General features: G+C 38.6%; 1 protein-coding gene across 11 annotated transcripts in view; it reads right to left on the minus strand.

Moving 5' to 3' along the window:
- NFIA (nuclear factor I A) overlaps positions 1 to 27,618 on the minus strand; it is a 571,401-nt gene that overhangs the window by 77,019 nt on the left and 466,764 nt on the right. For 7 of the 11 annotated variants that reach the window (XM_053894628.1, XM_019449090.2, XM_019449086.2 and 4 more), the window contains exons 7-8: positions 3,432 to 3,560; positions 1,085 to 1,138 (exon numbers count right to left, since the gene is read on the minus strand). In XM_053894628.1, the coding sequence (XP_053750603.1) occupies positions 1,085 to 1,138; positions 3,432 to 3,560 (183 nt within the window). The remainder of the gene's footprint in view (positions 1 to 1,084; positions 1,139 to 3,431; positions 3,561 to 27,618) is intronic. The other 4 variants (XM_053894638.1, XM_019449088.2, XM_019449092.2 and 1 more) reach the window with 1 other exon arrangement.

Here is a 27,618-nt window from a genome sequence, read left to right on the forward strand (position 1 = left end):
AGGTACTGGGCAAACAACTGCAAACACATGATTTCATTTGCTCCCGAGACAACATGATTCTCTTGAGGCAGAGATTACGATCTCCAATTTATAGAGGAGGAACCTATGACTCAGAGAAGTAAAGCACTGTACCAGGTTGACACGGTTGGTAAAAGTGGTGGAGACAGGATTCAGACACTGGTCCGTTTGACCCCCACGCCTTTATGCTTACCCACTATACAATGCTGCCTCCCTCAAGGCCCTATTTTTCTGCACTTGCTTTGAACTTTCAAAGAGAGGTTTCCTTGGTAACAACTGGCCACCAAATTTCCAAATGTGGCTTATATCTGTAGTCAAAAATAGGGCCACTGTTTTTTAAGCACGGTGACCTTGCTTTGCTGTTGCTCTGTTAAAATATCACCTCTGGCCTGAGCACTGAGATATGTCATACAGTTATTGTTTATGAACTGGGGTTTGTCTAGTCAAGGTATTTTAAGAAAGTTTTAAAGAAGGCAGCAGAATCCTTGCAATCTGAGTCCTACCCAGAGGTGAATACACCACGTGATTCTGAGCAAGGGTGCAGTAAACAACCCCACCCCCTTCCCCCATCCCTGTGCTCTAGGACCCTTTCTCTTCTTCCAGGCCCTTTGAAGTTCTACTGTCTGTCTGGATTCTCTATAATGATTTACTGATTTGGGTTATGGCAACTCTTTACAATAAAAGGAACATGTGAGGTTGAAGTCTCCTTTATGTACACGTCACATTTATTCCACGCTGGCTCGTTCGGTCAGACTCTCTCTTTCAGTTTGGCCTCATCTTCCTAAAATATCAACTTTTAATCCTGTGATCTCATTCCAAGCATTAGCTTTCCAACTGGTTCAGAGAAGAATAAAGGACAATATGGCACCTGCAGCAAATATTTCTCAGACAGCCAGACGCTCAATGCCAACCCTAAAAAATATCTTAGCCCCCAAATGTCTCGTGTTAGCCCATCTCCACTCAGATTCTTGCCACAACAACACCACTGAAGAGTGTCATCTACGTTATTCCAATTCCCTTTACCAGACCACTAAGGGGGGGGGCAGGGTGCAATAAGAATGGGTACCTGAGTAGATTTTCCAGAAAGGAGAACCGAGGATACTGGGAACCATCTTGAATTCTGGTGAAAACAAAGAATCTTTGGTATTTCATAATTCTTAAACTAGGTGTCTCTTTTCCTCATAAACACTGTTCACGCTATGAATATAAGATCAAAGCTCATTGTTCTGAAGGCTAGGGAGGTCCACTCTGGTTCAACCCAGCATGGGCTGTTTCAGCAAATATGTTTAAGTATGTAGCATGAAGAAGCTCCCAATCTTGGCACTCACAGATAAACAGTAGAATTGTTTTAATAATTGTAGAACTACAGCTTTAAGGCAAGACACATAGAAGGCACTCAATATTTACTGAATAAATGATAATATATGCACATCGCTTTATGCCCTCAAAGAGTCTCTACAAATACTGTCTTATCGTGTTTCTGCATAAGCATAGGCGGCTGGGAGGAAAAGTTCTTTCAACAATAGTACTGGCCCATTTTACTGGTGAGGACATTAAAAAATCCACAAGATAAGTGGAAAGGGAAAGAGGCACCTTACCCAGCTATCCTGATTGCTGCCATATTATTCTTCCCGATCCTTATTACTTTGCTACACCATGAATCTTTCCTCTGCTTGGAATGCCTTCCATTCACATAAGCAACTTTTTAAGATTTGTCTTCAATGCTATCTATATTTTGAAATCTCTTTATTAGGTAAAAAGCGGTAATAGCACGTTCCACATTATCTTCTGAATGCTTATTTCCTTGTATCTCTCTCTGCCCTAGACTGTATGCTTTATGAGGACAGGAACCACTGAACTCCCATGACAGGCACTCAGGGAACTGTTGTTGAATGAATGAATGAAACTCCATAGTCCTCTCCTCTGAGTTCCTGCAGAAATTTCTACTTTTAACATTCATTTAGCATTTAGAATGACCATAAAAAAGATAAGAAACATCACATGCCTTATCTCCATGAGACCAAAAATCTTCTGACTAAAAGGACTTCATATCTTTTATTTTCCACCACAGTTGAGATGCTTAATGACTATGAGGATAATATCATAATACTACCCCCATTTAAACAGACTCATTTTGGGACTGTATAATCCAACTCAGATGCAAGGTTTTCAAGTCAGAAAAAAATACGTATGTTGCCTTTCTAATTATAACACACACACACACACACACACACACACACACACACATACACACACACGCATGCACACCACACAATTGAAAATAATAAGAAATCTTGAGAAAATTCTATCAAGATCACATGTTTAAAGATGGAGCATGTACGTTTTCATAATTGTAAATATAGTAATTGCTTCACGAAATAGTCCAAATACTTGTTTTCTTCAATGTGATTTCTGCACGTGTGCGCTGGCCGGCCCTCTCAACTTCCATACTTCCCTGAGATGCACCCAGAGTATTCATAAAGGGATTCAGATTTGTGGGTCTCACTTTGAGATTAATGCAAGAAATATCAGTTTCCCCAGGTGTATGTTAAGGTAGACAAGAGACCGTAACTTTCTAGGCTGTTTTATAACACCAGCTGGTAGATCACAGACCTACCTAAATGATGATCTGATGGAAGAAAGTAAACGTGGTTACAGTTATTCATACTCCTACTGTGGGGAGTTTCATAAACAAACTAATAAATATTTTCATCTTGCAATAAGATCGAGTTAAGTGATTTGCTGACATTCTCTTGAGGTTTAAAGCTTGTCTTTAATGCAAAATACAAATCATATTTCTTGTGGACACATTTTAATAATAAACTTAAAAGCACACGGGACAAAAATAATGAAAACATTGCAATGAAAACCAGACAAACTATCTACCACTTCAAAAGGAGTGAGTGAAGACTGCTCGTCAACACCGTGATGCAAACAATCTCAATGCAAAATGCCACATATTGAAATCAGGTTTCAAGGAAAGGGAATCAGCAGGGATGAGAGAATGAAAAACAGCTTATTACATGCAAACAGGTAACTAACTACAGGAACATACACTCACCTAACCACCCCCCCTACACACACACCCCCCACACACCCACACACACACCCACACACACACCCACACACACACTTCTTTTGTACAACCTGTAGGACAGATTTGATTTTGGTTCAGTTCCAATTACCTCCCACCTCTCTGCAATATCCCTTCGGTAATGAGAGGTTTTGGTCCCTTTTTGGCCTTAGGTAGGGATCAAGGCTTTGGTGCCAAAGCTGTTCCCAAGGATGAGAAATTGGAACACTCACTGCCCTTAGGAGCATTCTGGGAGAGGCCTCCTTGTCTCTCACTTTGCTACCCTTGCTCTCAAGGCCATGATCTAAGCGCGACCAAGGGAGCCCGTGGAGCAGCTCACCTCTGGGTCCTGTAATGACAGGTCGGTGATGCTGTGTGAATGCCGTTCCCAGGGAGGAGGTCTGCGAAGGGGAGGGGCTGCTGAAACCAGACTTCTCCGACTTCTTCAGTGTGGTTGGAGATGGCATTCCTGGCAAGAAGGATGGAGTGATAAGCACACTTTAATTCATGGCACGACAGCTTGTACAACCTAAAAGATAAAACTGAAAGAATTAAAAAAAGAAATCCACCTGTGAGCACAAAATTTGTTCTGAATTGCTTTGAATTTGTCATGGGAACAAAACAGGTGACAAAATGGTTCCCTGATAAATCCGACTATAACTGATTTCAATTTATTTTACTAAATCGCAGTCCATTTTGGCATTATTGATCTTTCTAATTACAGAGGGCCACTTTCCAGTGTTGCTTAAGAGTTTTTATATGCCTGTGGCTCCTGGGACCCTTGAGGAAGAAGGCTCTCGAAGGCACATGAAGACCTCATCTGCAGTCACTTCATCTTGCCAGGTACCTTCCTTAAGCACCAAGGCCCTTTCTCCACATTTTAAATAATTCAGCTATTTTAACATTAAAAAAAAAAAACCCTCAACAATGGCAACTCAGTTAGTTGTTCATCTGATGAATCATTTATAGTAGGAAAAAGAAAGAAAAGATATAAGTAAAAACTCCTTAAATGCCTCCTAACAATTGAAACTGGTTAAATAAATATGATAGAACCCAAGGAAATAATACTGTAAAAGAATGACATGGAAAGATAATTAATGACATGGAATAAAGACATGGAAAGCAATAATAAAATAGGATGTTGTGCTATGATGCCATTTAAAAATATATTTCTACGTACAGAGAAAGAGCTGGAAGGAAATACACATAAACTCTAACAGTAGTTCTCTCTGTGTGTTGTATCTGGGTGATTTTCATTGCCTCTTTTTGCTTACTTGTTTTTTCTATGATGAACGTATATTACACTTTTATGTTAAGAAAATACAATAAAAACTTGTTTTTAAAAATAGTAGTTTTACTATAGTTTCTGAGGTTTTCATAACATTTCCAGCATAGAAAATGCTTCGGGAAGAAAATAATGGGAAAATAGTCTCTTGTAATTACTGAGTTTGTAATGTTCTCGGCAACCATGCTGATATACACAACTGGAGGCATCTATCAGTTTGGTAGGGTGCCAATTAAAACAATGAAAACTTGGATATAAAAATAAAGGAAATGACTTCTCGTCTCCACATCACAGGACAAATTTGGGCTCTCTTAAATTTGCAGCTCAAAACTGGTCTGTACTCGTGTCAAAAGAATCAGATCTCCTTTACTTACGTATGTCTATATGTGTTGTATTCTATGACCAGAGAATTATTGGGTGAGCTAGAAAAATAAGATATAAAAGTAATAATGATATTAGCATGTACCTGTTATTGAGTAGTTACTGACTACAATGCACTGTGCCAAGCACTTTGTAGGTATAGATCTGTTCCAAAACTTAGTTCGGCCTGTATATAAATGTGTCCTTGTTATTTCCGATCACAGATTTCCTTAATAAGGTTCTACCACACAAGCTCTGAGTGTGACTACAGATTCTATAAGGATAGAGACCATGTCTGTTTTGCCCCTTCCATTTTCAGGATATTCAACAGAGGGTCTAGGACACAGCAAGTGGCCTGAAAAGATATTTACACTACTTGTAACGGTTGCAGCTTTATCTGTGGCTTTACTCATTGATGTGTGGGGGCCTAGTAAAACTAGGGAGTGTGACCCCAAGAAAGAAAGAAATTGCAAGTTGGTGAGCATATTTGTGTGGTGCATTGTAAAGACAATATGAAGTGGTGTGTGATTTCACACCAACTTGTGTGTGAAACAAGTTCACCAAACTAGAACTTCACACCACCAATCTAGATCCCATCCATTCCAGATCAGTATCTATGTGATTTGAATGAAAAAGTGAGTCACGAAGCAACTTTAGCTATGTTTCTTTGCTCTTTGAATCAGTAACCAAAATCACACCACGCCAATATCTTAACATCATTATGATGGGTTGAGGTTTTGGATCAACATTCATGCCAAGTAACCTAGCCTAAGGTATAATCACATAATTACATTAGAAAGGAGATTTCAAATTAAAAAATTAAAGGGAAGAAATACAAAGTTACCCAAATGTCAACAAACTTCTCAATTCATTTAAGCCTCTCCTGTGCAAAACACATTTTTAGGCTGTCAACCAGTCCACTGATTCAAAATCAGTCAAATGCCTGAATTATGTGCCACGAAACAGAAAGAGAACAGAAAATGAAAATGTCAAAACTTTTAAGACGGCAGGATTTTTTCCAGACAATGGAATCACTGATGAAATGCAGTATCTGAACTAACCTTACATAAGAAAGCAAATGGTTGGACTCAAGGAAAAGTTATCATTTCTTTGAAAAGTTCACGTGTCCCATCCCATGCCATTCTAAATACTGCAGAAATATTGACTTAAATCCACCATGTGCATTTAGTCTTTTAAAAAGGGGAATGAATATAGGTAAAATTTAGAGAATAACAAGCATAAAGAATGACTAAGTTGGTAAATGGACTCAAAAACAGCAAAATTGGAATCTTTTTTGAAAGAGTTAAAGAGAAAAGAAATACTGTCTGCACGCAAGAAGAAGCCAAACTATGTATAATCTTCTAAATTTATCGCAGTCAAGTAATAGGATCCCTAAGGCTGTCATGAATCTCAAAATTACTTTGTGTTTTCAATTTTTAAAGACTTGTATCGAGCACATTTCCTTATTATATACTTTAATATTTTCTCCATATGCATAATGTATGTTTTGGTTAATTTGCTTCGTATACTTAATTGGCAGGATAAAATTTCAAAATGGTAGTAAACTACTTTATGTTAAAAGTGAGAGAACATTAATCCTGACTTATATTTTCAAAATCAAGTTTAGTTTCTGCCCCATAGATTAAAAATAAGCTTCTTGTTAGAATTTCTTTTACCAATTAGCTATGCACAATTGTTATGCAATTACTGTAAGGATTAATGACTGACTGGCTTTTTCTTAATAAATCAAAACTATAATTTCAATGTATTTTTTAGAAGTGTCAGATTTTTTTCAGAATGCAAGCTGGTGCAGCCACTCTGGAAAAAAGTATGGAGGTTCCTCAAAAAACTAAAATTAGAACTACCCTATGACTTAGCAATTGCACTACTAGGCATTTATCCAAGGGATACAGGTGTGCTGTTTTGAAGGGACACATGCACCCCCATTTTTATAGCAGCACTATCAACAATAGCCAAAGTATGGAAAGAGCCCAAATGTCCATCGATGGATGAATGGATAAAGAAGATGTGGGGTGTATATATATGCGTGTGTATATATATGTATATACATATACATACGTATACATATACATATACATATACATATACATATACATATACATATACATACATATATATAATGGAGTATTACACAGCAATCAAAAAGAATGAAATCTTGCCATTTGCAACTACATGGATGGAACTGGAGGGTATGATGCTAAGTGAAATTAGTCAGAGAAAGACAAATATCGTATAACTTTACTCATATGAGGACTTTAAGAGACAAAACAGATGAACATAAGGGAAGGGAAACAAACATAATACAAAAACAGGGAGGGGGATAAAACAGAAGAGACTCATAAATATGGAGAACAAACTGAGGGTTACTGGAGGGGGGGTGGGAGGGGGGATGGGCTAAATGGGTAAGGGGCACTAAGGAATCTAATCCTGAAATCATTGTTGCACTATATGCTAACTAATTTGGATGGAAATATAAAAAAAATAATAAAATTTTAAAAAATAATAAAAAAATCTAAAAAAAGAAGTATCAGATTTTTTTGTTTCATATTAAATATAATTTATTGTCAAATTGGTTTCCATACAACACCCAGTGCTCATCCCAACAAGTGCCCTCCTCAATGTCCATCATTCACTTTCCCCTCTCCCTCACCCCCCAATCAACCCTCAGTTTGTTCTCAGTATTTAAGAGTCTCTTATGGTTTGCCTCCCTCACTCTCAGATTTTTTAAAAAGGATTATAAAATAATACTGCCCTTTTCCTGGAACAAACAAAATATTATTTCAAAGTTCTTTTCAATATGTAAAATAAAGAAGTTTATAGAACAAGAAGCAGAAATTGAGCAGAATGGTGTGTTTAAATGGAACATTTTCTCCTACTGATTGCCATAAAAACCCCAATGGTGGTAAAGAAAATAGAAGATGGATTTCAAGAAGCATTTTGGCTTGTCATTGGTTCACTATTCATCAGAATTTCCAGATTTCTCTCACTTTGCCATTTTCCTAAGCTACCTGAGTCATTTCAGTGTCCAGAGGACACAGGCAAACATGAAATTCTAGTCATTCAGTGACTCTGATCCTTGAAGGCAGTGAGAAGCCCAACAGGAAAACTTTGAAAGTACAGGCCAAAAACAGTACCTGCAAAGATTCTGTTACAGTCATCATTAATATTTGTGGTGGTCAGAATTCTAAGATGGCCCCATGGCTCTTGGCCCCTGGGGTACATACTAACGTAATCTCCAGTTGAATGTGGGCAGTACCTGTGAATATGATGGATGCTATTCTTGTGATCAGGTTGTTGCATTGCAAAGGTGAAGGGACTTTTGCAGATGTAATTACGGTCCCTAATCAGGTGACTTTGAATTAAGTAAAGGATTATTATTCTGGGTGGGCCTGACCTAATCAGGTAAACCCTGTAACAGAGGGACTAGAATAGAGGTCAGAGAGGTTCTCCTGCTGGCTTTGAAGAAGTAAGCTGCCACCAGGGGAAAGAGCCTGTGAGGGGGCCACATGGCAAGGAACTGCAGGGACCTCTAGATGCTAAGCAAGGCCCCTGGCTGATAGCCAGCTCTAAGAAAGGTGGAACCTTAGTCGTAAAGCTATAAGGAACTAAATTCTCCCAATAATCACGAGAGTTTGCAAGAGAACTCAGAGCTCCAGAAAGGAATGTAGTCTGGATGAAATGTTGATTGCAGCCATGTGAGACCCTGAGATGAGGGACAACCTAAGCTGTGTCCAGACTCTTGACCCATGGAAGCTGTCAGGTAATAAATGTGTTTTTTTTTTTAAACTGTATTTGTGGTAATTTGTTATACAGCAATAGCAAACTAAGATGATATTCAAATATGAGACTACAGTACATGCTAGAAATGTGTGCATTAAAGATGCTGACTATGCACTAATTACTCTCTAGAATTCCAGAAGCTTCCATGATTTTTAGCAAATACATCCTAGGTAGTGTGGTTTTCCACTAGTCTACACTCACCCAGAGAAAACAGTTAAGACATCTCTGCATGTAGCAAAGAGACAAATAAGTGGTTATTTCCAAAGGCATAAACACTTTGGAAAATTTCTATTTCCCTCTGATTCTTAAAAAACATACTAATAACAAAATCAGATCAAATGACATGAAAATCAACTCAAAAATAATTCTTGGGGTCTCATAAAAAATCAAGGTTTTTTTTTTTTTTGGTAAGTTTTTCTATAACTTGATGTTACAAAAAGTAAAAATAAGACACAGGGAAAAAAACCACATAATTAATTTCAACTCCCTCTCTCTCCCAGATTATGAGATTTACTAAACACTTTGACCAAGAACTTTATAGGGAAAATTATGAAGCAAGTCCTACAGGAATGAGAAGGAAGCATAATGCTGTTCTTTGCTTAAGGAAGCTTCCTAAAGGGGATTTTTAGTCATCAATGTAGGTACAATACTAATAGGAAGCAGGGGGAGAAGGGAGAGATCACACAATAGACTAGAACTATTCCAGAAACAATGGAACAACATTCTGGATTTGTTGGAGGACTTATCAAAAATTCATTGTCCTGTGAAAATTATCCCTGGTAATGCTGCTCAGGACAGCAGGACCTTATCTCATCTGTTGTAGGAGTTGGGGGTGCTGTAATTCAAGTTGTCAGCAAAGATTTAACTGGCATGTATTTCTTTCTTCAAACTATCAAAGTCAAGAACAGAAAATTTTCAGTAATGTTCATTTATAGTCGCAATCTGTTTGGGAAGAATGCTGGAAACAAGTAGACTCTGCACTTTTGTTTTAAAATCCAATATTTAAGCAGGTTAGAGAGGACTACAAAATGTTGCAAGTTTGGCTGTTCACGTTTGACTTTCTATATTCTCCAGATCATTGCCTTCATCTAATTCCCAATGACCTATCTTTACTACTGCTTTAGCAGAGCAATTACTATACCAGACCTAAAGACTACTGGAAGCCTCTTCCATCTAGTGGCCTCAAGAGGGCTGGGAGGCAGCTAAGGAGATGGTCATCAAACCTCTTATATTTACCATTTCCCCAAAACAGATAAATAGTAAAATCTACAAATTATGGAGTACCTACTATGTACCATGTATTTACAAACATCTCAAATGCTTGTATTGTCATGTATTAATGTATCATGTAATCATGTATTTCATGCTTCCCTTTTAGGTATTAATACACTGCCTACTTATAACTTAATAATGCAGAAACTAGATACCAAGAGATGTCAAGCAACTTGTTCAAGATCATACAGCTATTAAGTGGTATTTCAGAGTCAGGTCTCTCTTGTTCTGAAACTTGTATGTTTTGTAATACATCACACTACCCTCATATAGTTTCCCTTGTATATTATAAAAACAGTGTCCTATTTAAGTCAATAAAGTATATTTATAGTTGAAGTTTCTAATTTGGTTATGCAAAGAAAAAACTCAAAGGAAGGTTGTATCAGCTGCAAAAGAACATGCAAAAAATAAAAAAGAATCTGAAATATACTAAGAATCATTGTATCTTCTATACCAAAGGTTTTTCTTGGCATTAGTAGGGATTAGTTAGGATTTTATTAAACATACTGCATTTATTACCAGTAATTCTTTAAAAAAATTTTTTTAATTAAAAAAATTTTAATGTTTATATATTTTTGAAAGAGAGAGACAGAGTGTGAGTAGGGAGGGACAGAGAGAGAGAGGGAAGCACAGAATCCGAAACATGCTCTAGGCTCTGAGCTATCAGCACAGAGCCCGACACAGGGCTCAAACTCATGAACTGGGAGATCATGACCTGAGCCAAAGTCAGAAGCTTAACCGAATGAGCCACACACATGCCCTTATTATCAGTAATTCTAAAACAGAATCTCCAAGAAATAAATATCACAGTCTTAGAAGAACATAATGATCCAAAGATGTTAAATTGTAAAAGAGTAAATACATACATTTAATATTTACAATAGGTCTCTTGCCTATTCAACAAGTTGCTTCCTTTATAAAGCCTCCTACAAACATAAGAAAGACCAAAATTCTTTTTTTGAGACTGATACCTTCCAAACCTTCTCTATGTTATAATGCAGTAAATACTACCTAAACCAGAGGTAGAGTCTAACACACACAATTGTCTAGAATTCAGTAAGTCTTGACAACAAGGGAGGCCCCTAAACTACTAAAGTCAGGATCAAAATAGGCAACTTAGCAGAGTCATTTAACTCCTAGGAAAGCAAAGTTTTATAGAAACCATTTCAAGGAGAAGGTTACGATGGAGTCAATCAAATGCTATTGAGAGATCACGTGTAATGAGAATAAATGAGCTCCAGGGGAGTAAGGCCCACGGAACACAGGTTAGAATGGTTTACAAAATCAGGAATGATGAAGCAGGGGAAATGGGCATAGTCAACTCTTTGTGAAATCAGTCTTTGGAGGGAAGCAGAAACTAGAGTATTAGCTCTAAGGAGATGCAGGGAAGCAAGGCAGAGCTTCTTGAAGATGGGAGGCAGTGAAGCATGCTTGCCTACCAGTAGGAACAGTCCAGGAGACAGACAGAAAGCAAAGACTCAGAAAGAGGACAGCTGAGGGAAGGAAGTCCTGAAGAAGGCGAGAAGCCACAGTCACTACTCCAAGCCGGGATTTGAACCCAGCAGGAGAGAGCTCTTTCTGCTTCCGGTGCCCTGCTCCACCAAGGCGCCTCCTCCTGAAATAAGTTCTGATCATTTATTTATCTTCCTAATTCAGACTAATCACGAGCTCGTTTAAAACAGAGCTCATTAAGGATACTTATATATTGTTCTACAGCCTAAATGGCATGCTAACTGCTACTGTGGCTGTTTTCTTCACCGCCGGCCATTCAGATTCCCCTGCACCTCCTGGTGGAAGTGTGGGCAATGGGTACCCTAGTCACGTCTGTCGGACTGAAGGCATCAGTGTCATTCCTCAGGCTCAGGATGAAAGTTGAATAGTACCCGTACCATATTTTACAAGTCATCTACCACCAGCAAATTTATGCTTGGCTTCACCTCTTCCAGCTGGAGAGAGCACAGCACTCCGTAAGCAGCTGCTGCACAGGCAAGAACAGGACCTTTCTAGGACCATCTCATCTGTACCTTGTGATGAGATGATCGTCAACCGTGATGCTAAATAAAGGCTGTAATTGCACAGATTAATCCCACAGTTAAAGGGCCATTCTGTTCCTCTGGGTGGAAACACATGCTGTGTGCTACGGGGAGTAGTTCAAGATCCTGCACTCGTCTTAGATTTGTGTCTTAATGATAAAATCCATTATGGTTCATTCCAATGTAATTTATTATGATTAACACACTCAACAATAAAAAAGGTAAAACATTCAGACTATTTTGACTTTTACCCTTTTTCAGTGAATAGAAACGTTTTAAAATCATTTTTATGATGGGGAGAATAAAATGGGAGTTAATACAGCTTCTGAGGTTCATCCTTCTTACTCTATACGCAACCATTTCAGATGAACAGAAAGGACCCCCCAAAGAATTACCACATCATAAAGAAGTTCAGGTAATTTAAAAGGCTTGCATACAAGTGATTTCTTCAATTTTTTAAAATGGGAGAATGGAGTAAAAATTATATGGATTATTCAGGAGAAAAGAAATGATGAGTTCTCTAATGTATTCCAAACGTTCATTTGTGAGTGAAAATTTACAACCCGAGAGAGTAAAGAATAGACACAAGGAAAATGTCATGTAAAGATCTGGTTCCTGGGCCAGCAATAAAGTTCCCTGATTTTTTAGGGGATTTCCTCTCCTTTCAGGATAAGTACAGACACCCAGTGTCAGGACTGAAGTTTAAAAAATTGTACTTCATGCTCCTAATATTTACAAGTTGGAGATTCCCTATCCATTCTCTCTTGCCTCTATCCCATCCTCCATGTGTTTAGGGAAGGATTGATTTTGGCTCAACACAGCAATCACACATATTCACAGAGGACTGAGAATAAACAAGAAATTACTGAGAAAACCAAGTAATTTCCTTTGCATGAAAAATAAATATAGTATAGCATAGCATAATGTTTTATTCATCCTGCCTAGATACCCAGCTGAAAAGTAAAAAACTCAATCATACATATGTTTGGTTCATATCTGCCCTATCCAATATGGTAGCTACTAGCCACATGTGGCTACTTAAATTTAAATTAATTAAAGTGAAATGAATTTAAAAATTCAGTTGCTCAGCACAGCCACATTTCAAGTGCTCAAAAGCCATATTTGACTAGCTGTTACAGTACTGGACAGTGCAGATGTAGAACATTTGCATCACTGCAGAAAGTTCTATTAGACAGCCCTGGTTTATATGCCACCAAATAATTTTTCACTTTTTTGGTCCTATTGTTGTATAACAGGTAAATCTTACTTTTATATTTTTTCAGCATGTTTAGCCCTTTTGTAAGTTACAAAAGTAAAACATAGGTACTATACAAATACAGAATTATATATTGTGGTGGGGGGGGGGCGGGGACGAAGGATCAGTAGCCCTCTCCTCCCCATTGCCAACAGGCTGGGGATAAACCAGTGCTCAAGCTTGGTGAACATCTTTATAGGTAGTTTTCTCTATCTAGAATACCAGTTTCGGTGATGTGAAGTTAAGTGTTTATTAAAATATGCTCACTGATTTTGTCAGTCAGAACATGATCAAAAGCTTGGAGTTTAAGGGTCGTACTGGTAAAATTTAATTTTAGAGATGTCGTCTGTGATGTTCCATGTTTGGGATAAGCCTGCACCGGGGATCTATTCATCCCTGCGTTCCTTGGATGCGAGCAGAACACCCATCACTTTACTTAAGGTAAAATTTGAAACTGACTGGAACATTTCATAGAGGAAAAAAGAAATATAATTTTAGGCCTCTTCAAATTGCTTGAAGTGTGAAATCAAGTAATGAACACTAGAAAAGGTTCTGTCAGCTAGAATCTAAGCTTAGTGTAGTCAGCATTTTCCTGCTAAACCTTATTATGGCAAAGCATTTGATTTTTCATCTCTGTACTGTGTTCATCCCCGCAAATAAACTACTTTGACCTCCACCTGTTACTTAGTGAAATCTGCCCACCATCCTTCAATAACCCTATTCTTTGCCATCAAAGGCGTTTGAGTTGTTGAGAAACTGGGAAGACAGAGCTGTGTAAGGAGCTGAACTGATAGGACTTTATAACTATGCAGTAGTTCATAGTTCAAGCAGGACGCTACACAGCAAAAGGAAACTTTTTTTTCCTTTTTTTTTAAAGGCAATGCCTGTGGATGCTGGAAGGGGGCAACACATTTCATCATTTTAACATGGGATTTTTCACAGAAAGAGATTCTCTTTTGAGCTCTTATTTAATGCAGAAAACTCCCGGCCCTTTCTTTATAAGGAAAACCTCTCTTTCCAAGAGTTATGCCTTCATTTTAGACAGATGAGCCACAAGGTCATTTCAAAGCTTAAAAACACTGCAAGTTATGCTCATTATGCAAAACAGAATGAACCACGAATCTCAAATGCAGCTTTGTGGATGCAAAAGGACCACGCTCTGATTAAACACCATTAAAACAAAAAAATTAAAATTAAAAAGGGAAATAACTATACACAACTACATAAATCATTTTCCAAAATATCTGACAAAAGTCTTTTTTTTTTTTAACAATGACATCTCAGGAAAAAAAAATTTTCTGTGTAAAGTTGCACTTCTCCTGATTAATGCTACACTCAACACAAGAGACAGTGTCTGTCTAATTACACTGAATACTTATCTGAGAGGGATTAGCAGGATGTTTCTGCTCACTGTCATTCTTTGTGACAACGTAATGATAGATCCGTTTACTTAGGAGTGCAATTATTAAAAACCGTGCTGTTTTCTTAACTGTCTTCATATCTTGGAAATATTTTATTAAAAATTACTTAGCTGACACTAAGAGTAAATACTTGGCACAGTTTTTCATATCAATTAAGTCAAGGAGTTCGTTCCATTCAGTCACAGCCTTTGTAGAGAACCTTATTTAAGTTTGGTGATCACCATCATGCTTTTATATGGAAGTTAATGATTCACGCTTTTTTCTCCTTGTCTTATTTGTCCAAATCCTAAAGTTTGGTTTTCACTTAAACTAAAAACTGCTCGTGGCCGACATTCTCTCTGGAGTCATGATTTAGCGCTTCTCCTTCATATTCACGCCTTTTTTTTTTTTTTTTGGATCCCAACACAAGGATCCAATTTTATACAGACAACTCCCCACAGGCCAATCAGAAAGGGCTTCTAGCAATATACCATCTTTTGCAGCTTTTTCTACTCGTGTAATTAACTTTACCCAGCATCTATTAGGAAAAGGTCTTTACACAAGATAAAAACTGAAAAGCAAACCATGTTGGGCTCTACAAGTGGGCTGGCTATCGTCAAACCAAAGGACTATTTCCATATGTGTCTAAAGAGACAAAATGAGGGTCCTTTCTTTTTTTCCCTTCCACTTTCCAATCTCAAATGACAGTTGTCAGCAACTGTGTCCCTGCACGTAAAAAACAACAACCAAATTTGTGTACTGAATGTAAGTTGCTGAACTGCTCCCACAAGGCAGAGTTTATTTCTACGGCTTTGTCAATTTAAGACAACTGTCAATTAGTCCAAGTGGCAGATAATAACATTTAAAATAAACTATATCTCTGGAAAAGTCTCCAAATGTGTGGCCAGGACATAAATTTATGTAACCCAATATAATGATTATGTATTATAAAGATTTTTTTTTTTTTTTACCTAAAGGCATGTTAAGGCTTCAATACTGATGGACAAACTCATAAAAATATCAAGCACATCAAAAGGAGAAAAATTACCAGTTAAGTCTTTTGAGGATAAGATTTCTTTTCTGAAAAGAAAAAAAAAATCACCCACTGAAAAAGAGAACGCTTAAAATTAGAAGCAGGTGTCACCACTATGAAGTGATAAATATCAAAGAATAACTGGCCCTGAAAAGCACTCTTATGCAACCCATACTACTTTTAATCCTTACATATGTATTTTGACATAAGAACACGAAGAGGTGCATATATCAGTCCCTAAAGAGTGTTAAAACACAGGAGACGTTGCACAGCCATTTTGATAAACCCTCTCTTCAGTTGGGTTCATGAAATGGCTGAAAGGCAGATGGCAAATCCCGACTGGCATTGAGTCGTAAGTAATCTTGGTATACTAGAATTCATTAATCTTGGAAGCTGATCACAGCGAAGTGATTTCTGGGTTGGGATACCCAACAAGGCGGAGTAATCTGGTATTACAGAGGACACTTCAGATTAGAAATGGATATTGGGTTGTCATTCCTTGACTTCCTAATGGTCTGAGTGCATTTCCAGCGATGCAAATGAAAATTTTAACTACATCTCATTATATACAATCGCTAAAGATAGCAATGTTTCTTCAAAATGAAGGGCAATGAGATGTTCGCACCACATTAAAACCCGGAAGAGCTGCAGTAGTATCTGAATGACTACCACACATTCACAGCTGTCTGTAAAGCCCGCTCTCCACAGTGGGCTGAAGGAACCGGATCACAACACAGAGTTCTCACTCTAAACAGACCAGAGAACCAAGAACCAGAGTAACCCAGTACTTTAAATCCAGAAGTTTCAGAGGGGCTTTCAATTGTTAATAAAGGGAGGTCAGTAATACTTTTCTCTGAAGACACAAGCCAATTAACTGTATTTCAAAAGATTCAGTGTTTCTATGGCAGTTTAATTGTTCATCAAGGTTAAATGATGCTATGAAATAAAGTGACTTTTTGATTCCTGAAGTCTCCTATTTGAGAGACACACTTTGTGATTCAGCGCTGGAGAGAACCCTCTCCATTTTAGGACTTGTTGTGTTGTTCAGGAATCCATCAGGGGACAGCCCCTGATTTACTATGTCAATGTGAGCATTTCTCGTAATCTTGTGGGATGTAATTCACCCATCATCTCTCATCTTGAAATGGGTGCCATATCTTTGATTAATTGATGAGTTTATGATGTATTTGAAATCCTTGTTTGGATTGAGTTGGATAAATAGGCATTATTGTAATCCTCTGCTGAGTAGGAAAGCAATTGGGATGTGGACAACCTCATCAGAAACTGCCATGTAGCACAGGCAGAAAAGCTATGGACTCTTGAGATCTGTGTGGTCAGGAGGGTTTCTTTCTTTCCTCTCTCCCCTAATCCCCACATAAAGCCCCTATTCTGGAGTATTAAAAAGTTACTTTATTAAAGACACTGATGCCAAAAAAAAGATAACTTTATTCCTAGATAGACTGATGGTGTTGTATTTGATTATTTAACATTTAAATAGAATACTCAGTATGAGGGAAAAGTATAAAAAACATATGAGAAATGGAAGTAAGTCTGAAAACAGACTTATTACTGACCTGTATCATGTTTTACAGATTAAAAATATATATGTCTTAGAACAATATCTGGCCCATAGTAAGCACTCAATAAACAGTGGCTATTACTTATAAAACACATATTTAAAATTCCAGCAGCATTCCAATGACAAAATACAGGTTAATTTACCTTTCATTGTTAATCAAATTGTGGTACTATTTGAGTCTATGAAATATCTACATTATGTTCAAAGAACAGACGAAGTAAGAACACTAAAGAATTTTTTCTCTTTATATCAGAGGTTAAAACCACCTTCTGTTTGAGTTCTACAAATATCTAATAGTGTTTATTAGATAAATAAAATGTATTAGATACAGGAAAGCCAGCACAGTGAACTCTTAGGTAAGTCTGATCTGTTATTTATCTAGTTACCTATAAATACCTATCTCTTTTGTTTCTTCTCTTCCAACTATACTTTCTGATTATTCTTCCCTTTGGTGAATTGAATGTCAATTCAGAATAATTGTGTTTCCTCTAAGTAAACATTTGCTTAGATTCTGCCCAATTTCATTACCCATAAATCAGAACACTCTTTTTTCAGGAAGGGGAGATTTGAGTCCATGGGTGCAGAAAGATCTGTGTACTTCCTAAGAGGTTTCTAGCACGCTGGTTTTCTGCATGATTTTTAGAGATAAAGAAAGATAAGACTTGTATTATGAAGGGAAATAAATAGGCACTAGCATTTACTGATGCTCCTTTAATAATGGAATGGTTGACAGGGTGGAGGATTGTGGCCCAAACCAATGAATAAACTCCTACCCTGAATGAATCAGCCTACTCTTGCCTTGTATTGTAGCCACTGGATACTTGTTTAAGCAGTTACGCCTCCTTCCTTCACTGGCTGTAAGCAGTTTGAGGGCAAGGTCTATCTTGGGTTGTTTGTTTATTTTTCCCTGTATCACCTTGCATAGTGCTTTGCATAAAAAAGACACAGATATGTGCAATATGTTTTCAACTTAATTTCACGTACAGGCATGCCTCAGAGAGGGGGTACAGCTCAGTGGTAGAGCATGTGACTGCAGGCGTACCTTGGAGATAATGCAGGTTCGGTTCCAGACTACCACAATAAAGCAAAGATTGCAAAAAAGCAAATCAAATGAATTTTTTGGTTTCCCAGTGCATACAAAAGTTATATTTACATGATACGATAGTCTACTAAGTGGGTAGTGGCATTATGTCTAAAAAAACAATGTACATAACTTAATTTAAAAATATTTTATTACTGGGGCACCGGAGTGGCTAAGTCAGCGATTGACTCTCAGTTTCGGCTCAGGTCATGATCTCATGGTTCGTGGGTTTCAGTCCTGTGTCATGCTCCATGCTGACAGCCCAGAGCCTGCTTGGGATTCTATCTCTCCCTCTCTCTCTGCCTGTTCCCTGTTCATGCTCTCCCTCTCTCAAAATAAGTAATAAACTTTAAAATAAAAATACCTTATTTCTATGCTAACCATCATCGGAGCTTCCTACAACATAACCACTGATCACAGATCACCATATCAAATATAATAGTGATGAAAAAGCTTGCAATATTGCAAGAATTACCAAAATATGACACAGAGACATGAAGTGAGCAAATGCTACTGGAAAAATGATGCCAAGAGACTTGCTTGACACAGAATTGCAACAAACCTTCAATTTGTTAAAAACACAATATCTGAGAAGTACAATAAAGGGGAGCACAAACAACTGAGGAATGCCTGTATCTTAAACTCATACAGCACTTCAGAGTTTGTTTTTTTTTAACTTTTTTTTTTTAATGTTTATTTATTTTTGAGACAGAGAGAGACAGAGCATGAACGGGGGAGGGTCAGAGAGAGGGAGACACAGAATCTGAAACAGGCTCCAGGCTCTGAGCTGTCAGCACAGAGCCCAATACGGGACTCGAACTCACAGACCGTGAGATCATGACCTGAGCCGAAGTCGGACGCTTAACCGACCAAGCCACCCAGGCGCCCCAGCACTTCAGAGTTTTCAAAGTATTTACCGGAACAAAAAGATATATAGGATTTGTATAAAGCTTTATGGTTTATTACGTCTACTTTACATATGTTAAAAATACGTCTGGTGCCATGCACAGAACCTTGCACACAGCTGGTGCTTCATAAATGGCAGTCCCTACTTCTATTATCATCTCAGCTGATCATTTCAAACTTACAAATCATGCAGGCTAAGCTGTTCCCCTGCCCCCAGTTGTTTACATAGGAGGAAATGAAAATTCAGAGAAGTACTCGGCTAAAATTCCCAGGCGGGTTGGGTTCATGGCAGAATACAAGAATTGTAGAGTTTTGATTCTTAATTTGTACTCTTTCCTCTTTGCAACGCATTCTATTTCACTCTTATTTTCTCCCTCCTCAGCGAGCCTGTGAAGATTGTTGTGGCTGGAATAAAATTTGCTTTACGGTTCCTCCTTACTACATGCTAAATAAGGCCACATGATGAGCCAGCACTTTGCTAACAGAGGCCACTGGGGCTGTGCTGAAGATGGAGACAGGAACAGGGCAGGGCAGAAGATTTCACACACACACACACACACACACACACACACACACACACACACACACCCAAGGTATAAGCTACATCTCTTTCTTCCTTCTTTCTGGAATGTTTACACAGCCTCAATTTCAAACATGAAATTAAAAATTTGGAGATCTGGATAATTTATTTACTCAGACAAGCCCAGCTGAAATGCAGCATCTGTTTTCCTGGGAGCCTCTGTATTCACAAAATTGTGCATCTGGGTTCTCGGATACAAGTGAAGCTTCACTCCTTCGTACAACAAACCTACGCGGCACTCTGCCTCCAGAGCACTTCACCCTGCTCAAAGGGCAAGATCAGACATGCGTGGCCTCCATCTTATCGTTTATTTATTCAACGGATATTGATTGAATGGGTACCCTGTGCCACGTACTATACTGGGCTTCAGGAAAACAACAGTAATTTTTTTTTTTTTTTACTGTGTTTCCTCGTATATGATACATTTATATATATGTGGGAAGAGTATTTCTTTTCTTTTTATAGGTAACCTTTTGGACTCCCGATTACAATAGGTTATTTTGGGCCCTTTATTTGGCCTTAAAAAATAAAAACAGCCTTGATAAAAAAAAAAAAAAAAGTAAGGACATTTTGGAAGGGTGGTTAGAGTGCTACTGTGTAATATAGCTTTCCTGTCATAACCCCTTGTTTGGATGAAATTTCTCTGATAAAGGAGGGTCACTAAAGAACAGCCCCCTTGCTACTCTACCAGTGTTCCCTGGTGTACCCATCTCTAATGAGCAGGTGCCAATACTCAAGGGATAATGGAAGAGAATGTTGTTGCAGAATGATGCTTCCCCACTGCTCCATAAATGCAGAAGAAAAGCCAAGACATTGATCCTATGGCAGTGTTCTGTAACAGTGACTATTCTTATTACGGCAGGAGACTGTGGGAGATTTAATCACTGTCCCTAATATATGCTAGTGCAGCGGAGTGTCTGTGATCAATGTACTACTGTTACCAGCCTGCTGCCTTTTTATTGGCACTGATAATAGGCCTCCTCCTTATGTGTCTCAGCTACAAGTTTAAGTTGGTAAACTTCCCCCACTCTTACAATTGATGGATGACGGCTGGTAGTCAAATTAGGACCAGCAGAGTTGGGAATCCAAGTGAACCTAACGTGTGGTATTTAAAGTTACAACGAACGAACAGAAGTCTGAAAAATGCAACTGTGCTTGCAGTAGCGGTGACACTGAACTCTGGTTCTAAAGGTCCCAGGCTAGGGGTTGACCAGATGTTTACGAAGCCATTCTTCTACAAATGCCTTTAAAAAATGTATTTCTTTACTTAATAATTATGGTAAGAACAGACCACACATTACTGCAGTGCTTGATTTTGACCTTCAAAAATGAAGACTACTTAGTCTTTGGGAAGAAGTTTATCTCTGAAAGAAGTTTATCACTGAAAGATTTTATGAAAATAACTACAATTAAACTTACTACTTATCAAATTTGACTTACAAATGTTTCACTGAACTGTGTAGAACGTCCAACAACGTGGCTAATGCAATTGTGTCTGTTAGCAAGGTTTTGCAATCCCAATATAATTGAAGGCCATGCTATTTCTGAACATTTTTTACAGGAGAAAATTGAAGGAGCCTCTTACTCCTGTTTTCAGGCACAGTACTAGATTTCACTGAAAAGTCCCATAATTTCATGTTTTTTCGCAACAGAAATTGATCTTAACTTCTGCTGCAACTACACTGAAATGTATATGCTTGATGCAGGTGTGGTCCTAAGGACAGTAAGTGGTGGCCCTCAGGAATCTGTGAAGTGCACTGGACCCTTCAATGAGTCACTTTGGGTGACACAGAACCTGAGAAGGTTCATAGGACAACCACAAAGCTGCCTTGCAACTTAGGAAGAAAGAGGTAGAAAGAGCACTTACATTTATATATACTAATAGATGAAAGGCTGCGAAATACCAAGTCCCACGTTCAAGTATCTGAATGTTTCTCATCTGGGTTCCAAGTGAAACCTCGTTCCATGGCCGCTGTTTGAGGAAAGTGTCCTTAATTCTCCAGTCAGATTGAACAACAGCCTTCTTTTACTTCTACAGGATTTAACCCTGCCTGTTTTCAACTACCATCAGCTGAGTACAATCTCAATGATACTTCGCATGATTAGAGAACATTAACTTTAAAAAAGGACTTTGGCACTTGGAATGTTCAAGTTCAAATTCATTACCTCATTGACCGTGGTAACTCTGTGACAGAGACGGGGCAGAAACAACAGTTCTCATCTCACAGACAGTGACTGACAAGTGAGGACATTTGATGTGCCCATAAAAATAGGGACTTGATGGAGTTGTCTTTGTATGTACTCCATAACTGCACCCGGTTGGCACTTAGTATTCAATGACTTGGTTTGACTTGAATTATACCAATCAGCCATTCTTCGTGCACTTAAAGTGGAGGAAGATGAGAGAGATGGAGAACGTTCTTTCATGCAGTGAGGTATCTAAACACTGCATGAATCATTGCATGAGTGTACTACCTTCTCTGATATGTTTTAAAAGAGGTTAGATTTTTATCTATCTAGAAAAATGTTAAAGGCATTCCTATTTAAAATAGGGAGGAAGGTTGGGGAGTACAACATGGAAAGTTCAGGGTGCCTCTAGACAAAGACTGAGTGGTGAAAATAGTCACCACTGTTCACAGGGAACAGTCAAGGGAGGGGTCTGGTGTGAGTGTTTTTCAATCCCTAACACCTATAAACATCACCCAGATAAACATCATCAGCTATTAAAATTCAGTTGCTCTGGGTAGGGCCTAAAATTCTTTATTTAATTTTTTTTTAATGTTTATTCATTTTTGAGAGAGATAGAGACAGAATGTAGGTGGGTTAGGGGCAGAGAGAGAGGGAGACACAGAAGCAGAAGCAGGCTCCAGGCTCTGAGCTGTCAGCACAGAGCCCGACGCGGGGCTCAAACTCACGAGCTGTGAGATCGTGACCTGAGCTGAAGTCAGCCGCTCAACCAACTGAGCCACCCAGGCGCCCCATAAAATTCTTTATTTTTAATAAGTTCTCAGGTGATGTTGCCATGTTGCCAGTCCTCTGGCCACACTTTGAGTAGCTAGGTTATACCTCATACGATATAGTGTCTCATATGGGTGTTACTCATACTTGTGTAAGAGAAACTTTGATAGGGAAATCTGAAAAATATCAGACATAAATCAGGGTGGTTACATAAAATATTCTATAAAAATTCACTATTGTGGTTCTTGTTATAAAGCTTGTAACACTGAATTATCTTAAAAAGAATTATCTTAAAAAAAATAAAGTACTGTCTTAAAAAAATAAAGGTTTGATTCACTTAAAGGAATACCCTTGAAGGCAAGGGTATCTGTAATAAAGTCTGGTACACTATTACCTGTCCATGGGGCCCATGCTTGAGGCTCAGCGACTGTTCTGCTTACTTGTTCATATCTGGATATGACTAAATAATGGTCTACAGATTGAGAATATAGTAAATATCAATTCTAGGAGGATTACTGGTGGCCAATTCTGTTTTCAGGTTTATTGACAACACCCCAATGGAGCTTTATAGGCTCTGTTCATTCAATCAATCAATATTTACTGAGTACCTATTATGTGTCAGATGCTATACGGATGCTGGGAATATAGCAGTGGGAAATACTCACTGAGTCCCACTGCTCATGGAGTGTACATTCTAGAGACAGAACACAGCAGCAATGGACAGTGGTATGGAGGGGAAAAAAAGTAGGGTTACAAATTATAAAATGATGGAAGAGAAACAGCAAGTATTTAGATCACTGGGGGCCCCTCCAGTGAGATATTATTTGAAGAAAGATCGGGATGCTGAATATGATTGGATTTTATGGGAAAAAATGATATTTTCCTCTGTTAACAGTTAATACTATTTGCTCATATATTGTGTCCTTTGAGTATTTCATAACCCACATTCCTTCTCTGGTTTCAGTTGTATGACAAGGGTTTGGGGTAAGGAAAGTGGGGGACTTTTTAGGTCTTTCTGATGAGTTTTTTGTTTTTTATTATTATGGTTTTAATTTCAGTACGAGCCCAGGACACGAGACCTTAAATTATAAGCATAAACATTATGGTAAAAGGGGTTACTGAGCATAGAAGACAAAACTTAAACTCTGAACTTAGATTTAGGTTGAAATTTGGATCCTGTATCCACAGGTTTGCTATCTGTATGGCCCTAGGCAAGTCACTTATTCATTCATTCATTATTTATTTATTTAGAGACAGAGAGAGAGAGAGTACAAGTGCATGTGCACGAGCTGGGGAGGGGCAGAAAGAGAAGAAGAGAGAGAATCCCAAGCAGGCTCTATGCTGCCAGTGAGGAGCTCAATGCGGGACTCGATTTCAGGAACTGTGAGAGCATGACCTGAGCCGAAATCAAGAGACGGCTGCTGAACCAACTGAGCCACCCAGGTGCCCCACTTATCCTTTTATAATTCTGTTTTCATCTATACAGAAGCAAGATCATTCTATCTTGCATAATTTAGAGTAATTAAATAAAAAACTTGATAAACAGTAGGTACTCATACAATCGCTAACTATAATTTTTACCATATATCCAAAAGCACTGTGCACAGTGTCTGATTCAATGTAGGCGCCTGCCTGTTGGTTTCCTTCCTATTTATGTGCATTATCAGTTTCTCTGCAATTTTTCATTTGTACAGATAAACAAGAGTTGATGGTATGTGAGTTTTTGCTTGATAGAATTTCATAGGACTCATTTCATCAGTGCATGATTAGCTTCAAAGCTTCGAATCTAACCCAGTTTTGAGATAACTGGGAAATGAAACTAAGTGGAGGGAACAAATGTAGCATTGTAAGAGAAGCAAAAGTCAGCTTGAGGTTGTCTGCTGTTCTTAAACTAACATCATCTTTCATCTCCTATGCCCTTCTTCCCAGATAATAAGAGCTGTGCGCTAAAAGTGCTGAGATAAACTAATGGGGAACAGGATACTACAAAAGACATTTGAAAGAGCCCATGTAATTTACTGCATGTCTGGTTTGTTTTACTTTCCAAAGCCTTCCTGTTGCTCAAGGAAATTTGTCTCCTCTGGCAACCTTCGGCCCTCTTTTGGCCGGGAGTTCTAAAAAAGCATTTGAGGGCAGGTAAACAGATGCAAAGCTCTCTGAGTGAGGAGTAAGGACAGGCCTTGCTTCCTGTGTCACCTCTGAGGCAAAAAGAAAGTATCTTTTAGTATTTGTTTTAGAGAATTATCTCCAATGTAGGTAACCAAGATTCTGCCGGTGCATTCAGATATACATAACTCCCAACATGTTCTGAAGGTAATTTACATGAGTGAACCACTAAAAGCCTCCTACTCAATGAAGTGTACCCCTGGGGAAAAGCTATGCAGGCCCAGATCAGTGTGGGAACAACATAAGGGTGTTCTCTGTGCCAAAAAGGGGATTGGGCTAGATGGAAAATCCCCAAAAAGGACCATCTGGCAGCATAAATTATCCATTTAAAATGGCTGGTGTGAGTTAATGACACCAAAGTCACCACGAACATGTACAACATCCTTTGGTTGAGTTTTAATGTCCCCTCAGGCCCTGTTTCAATTATGACTTTCTATGCTGAATATGGCCACATATAAACGTATCCACTGTCCTCTCCCCCCCACCCCCGTCTCCACTCCCAACACATATACCATGAAACTGCATTTTTCTGTGATGAAACGGGGATACAGAATGGAGCACCAATCCAAGAATATAGTATAATTGTGGGGGATTTCTCTATTATGCTACATATATAGTATCATTACCCCCAAATAATCTGGCCATTAAACTTCCATTATTTAATAACTGTGAAGGATACAGGCATTCAGATGTTAAAATTTATGATCATTTAAATCATAAGGTGCAAACAGGAATAGAATTACTCTGAAAACAAGAGTCACTAGGTCAAAGTACCCTATATTTAACCTACCCTCTCTGCCCCCAATAGGCTCCCCAAAAATCTACTTAAGGACCCAGAGAACAGTCTCATGGTGGGGGAGCTTCACGTATATCAACACAGCAAAGCAGCTTCAATATGTATAAAACTGCATTAGTACAACACTCGAACACAATGTACCAAACCTACCTATTTTGATTCTGATTTTCACTGAAGCAGGTGAACTGGATAGGACTCTAATTAGCCTTTTAAAAAGGGTTCAAAGAAGTTGTACATCTTTTAATTTTTTAATAGCACATAAACTTTTCATTGGCACTATCCTGAGGTCTTGCTGATGATGCCATTAGTGGCAATGAGCAGTCAGCAGTCAGCATTTTCATTTAGGCCTGGGTTTTTTTTTTTTTTTTTTTTCTTTCTTTCTTTCTTTTTTTTTTTTTTTTTTTTTTTTTTTTGAGAGAGAGAGTATGTGTGAGCCAGGGAGAGGGGCAGAGGGAGGAAGAATCTTAAGCAGGCTCCGTGCTTGGGGCAGAGCCCAACGTGGGGCTCAATCCCACATCCCCAGGATCATGACCTAAGCCAAAATCAAGAGTCAGATGCTCAACAGACTGAGATACCCAGGTGCCCAGCCTGGGCTTATTTCTTAGCCACTTTCAGTGAACTGGCATGGGCTAAGTGTGGCACGAAGCTGCACCTTGACAGACGGTCCACCACACCCTGAGTGCTGTGTTGGTAATAATTAGAAACAATGAGAAAAAGGAGACTAATGTCCCCATCTCCCTACTTGCCATATCACCAAGTAATGATCTCCTTCAGCAGGTTTCCGACCCCCAACCATGAATTCCTTGAAAGCAAAAGCCACAGCCTTCCCATTCACCCCGGAGTTCCCAGAACCAGGCGGTGTCTCATCCACAGAAAGCTCCCTATGAGGATGGCTGAGTACGTGAGTGAGCCTGCTAGGTAGAAGCAAGGCCAAGTGAAATTTCTGCCTTTTAGTAAGGGGAGTGAGATAAAGGACTCGTCCAATGGGGCCCGAGGTCTTGTTCTGTTTTCGATTATCATACAATAAAACTGTAGGGGTGGGGGATGGAAGGTGTACGTTTCTGTGAACATAAACACACATATAGATGGATTACTGAACCCACCACCACAATCCGGATACAGGACAGTTCCATCAACCCCCAAATCTCCCTCATGCTATTGCCTCTGAGGACTGCTTTTTAACACGTCAGGGAGGAGAGACAGAAGTTAAGATCTGAAGACCAAAGGGTGGGCTCAGAAATCTCCTTGGTGCCTGTCTGGTCTTGCAAGGAATCACTCTGAGGCATAGGTGGGGGAGAACGATCAGAAAGCATTTTGTTTTAAATTTACTCTGTGCTATGTATAATTCTTAGATGGGTCATATATATTACCTTATTTAATTCTCAAGAGCACTGAAACCGCTATTATTATTGACAAAATAAAGAAATGGGAACATTTATGCTCAGAGAGGTTAGGTCATTTGCCCATAATCCCACAGCCAGCAGGAGCTAGAGCCAGGATTACATTCTGTCTATTCCAAAGCCCACACTCTAACCTCTTGATTCATCTGACTTTGCAGATTGAGGAAGGCACTGGAGAAGATTCTCCCTTGTTCATGTGGAGGTTAGACATTGATTAAGGTTTCAAAAGGTTCCTGCTATCCAAACTATTCCTCTCAAGACTCCAGAGCCAAGACTAGACTATCCCGGGAGGTCAGAATAGCAGTCATCATTTGCTTATTTCACTAGAGATGGACATAAAGATAGTTGTTCCATTTAAATAGAAAAACTATCATGATGATAGCCAAAATTAGGAAAAAAATATTTAAACATCTCCTCCTTTTACACAAATCTAAGTATAAACTGTGGCACAGGGAGCCCAGTCTCCTAGTCCAGTTGAAAAAGTTGACAGGTTTCTATTTAAGATTGTTCCAAGACAATCCAAAAAGCCAATCCCCAAAGGCTCTTGGCATAAAGACAAAAGCAAAGGCAAATGCATATGGGATTGTAGTGCAGGTAAAAATATGGAAGCGTCAAAAACCAC

The sequence above is a fragment of the Panthera pardus genome, unplaced genomic scaffold, assembly GCF_024362965.1.
Source record: "Panthera pardus isolate Hobbes unplaced genomic scaffold, ASM2436296v1 HiC_scaffold_11, whole genome shotgun sequence".
NCBI classification, from domain to species: domain Eukaryota; kingdom Metazoa; phylum Chordata; class Mammalia; order Carnivora; family Felidae; genus Panthera; species Panthera pardus.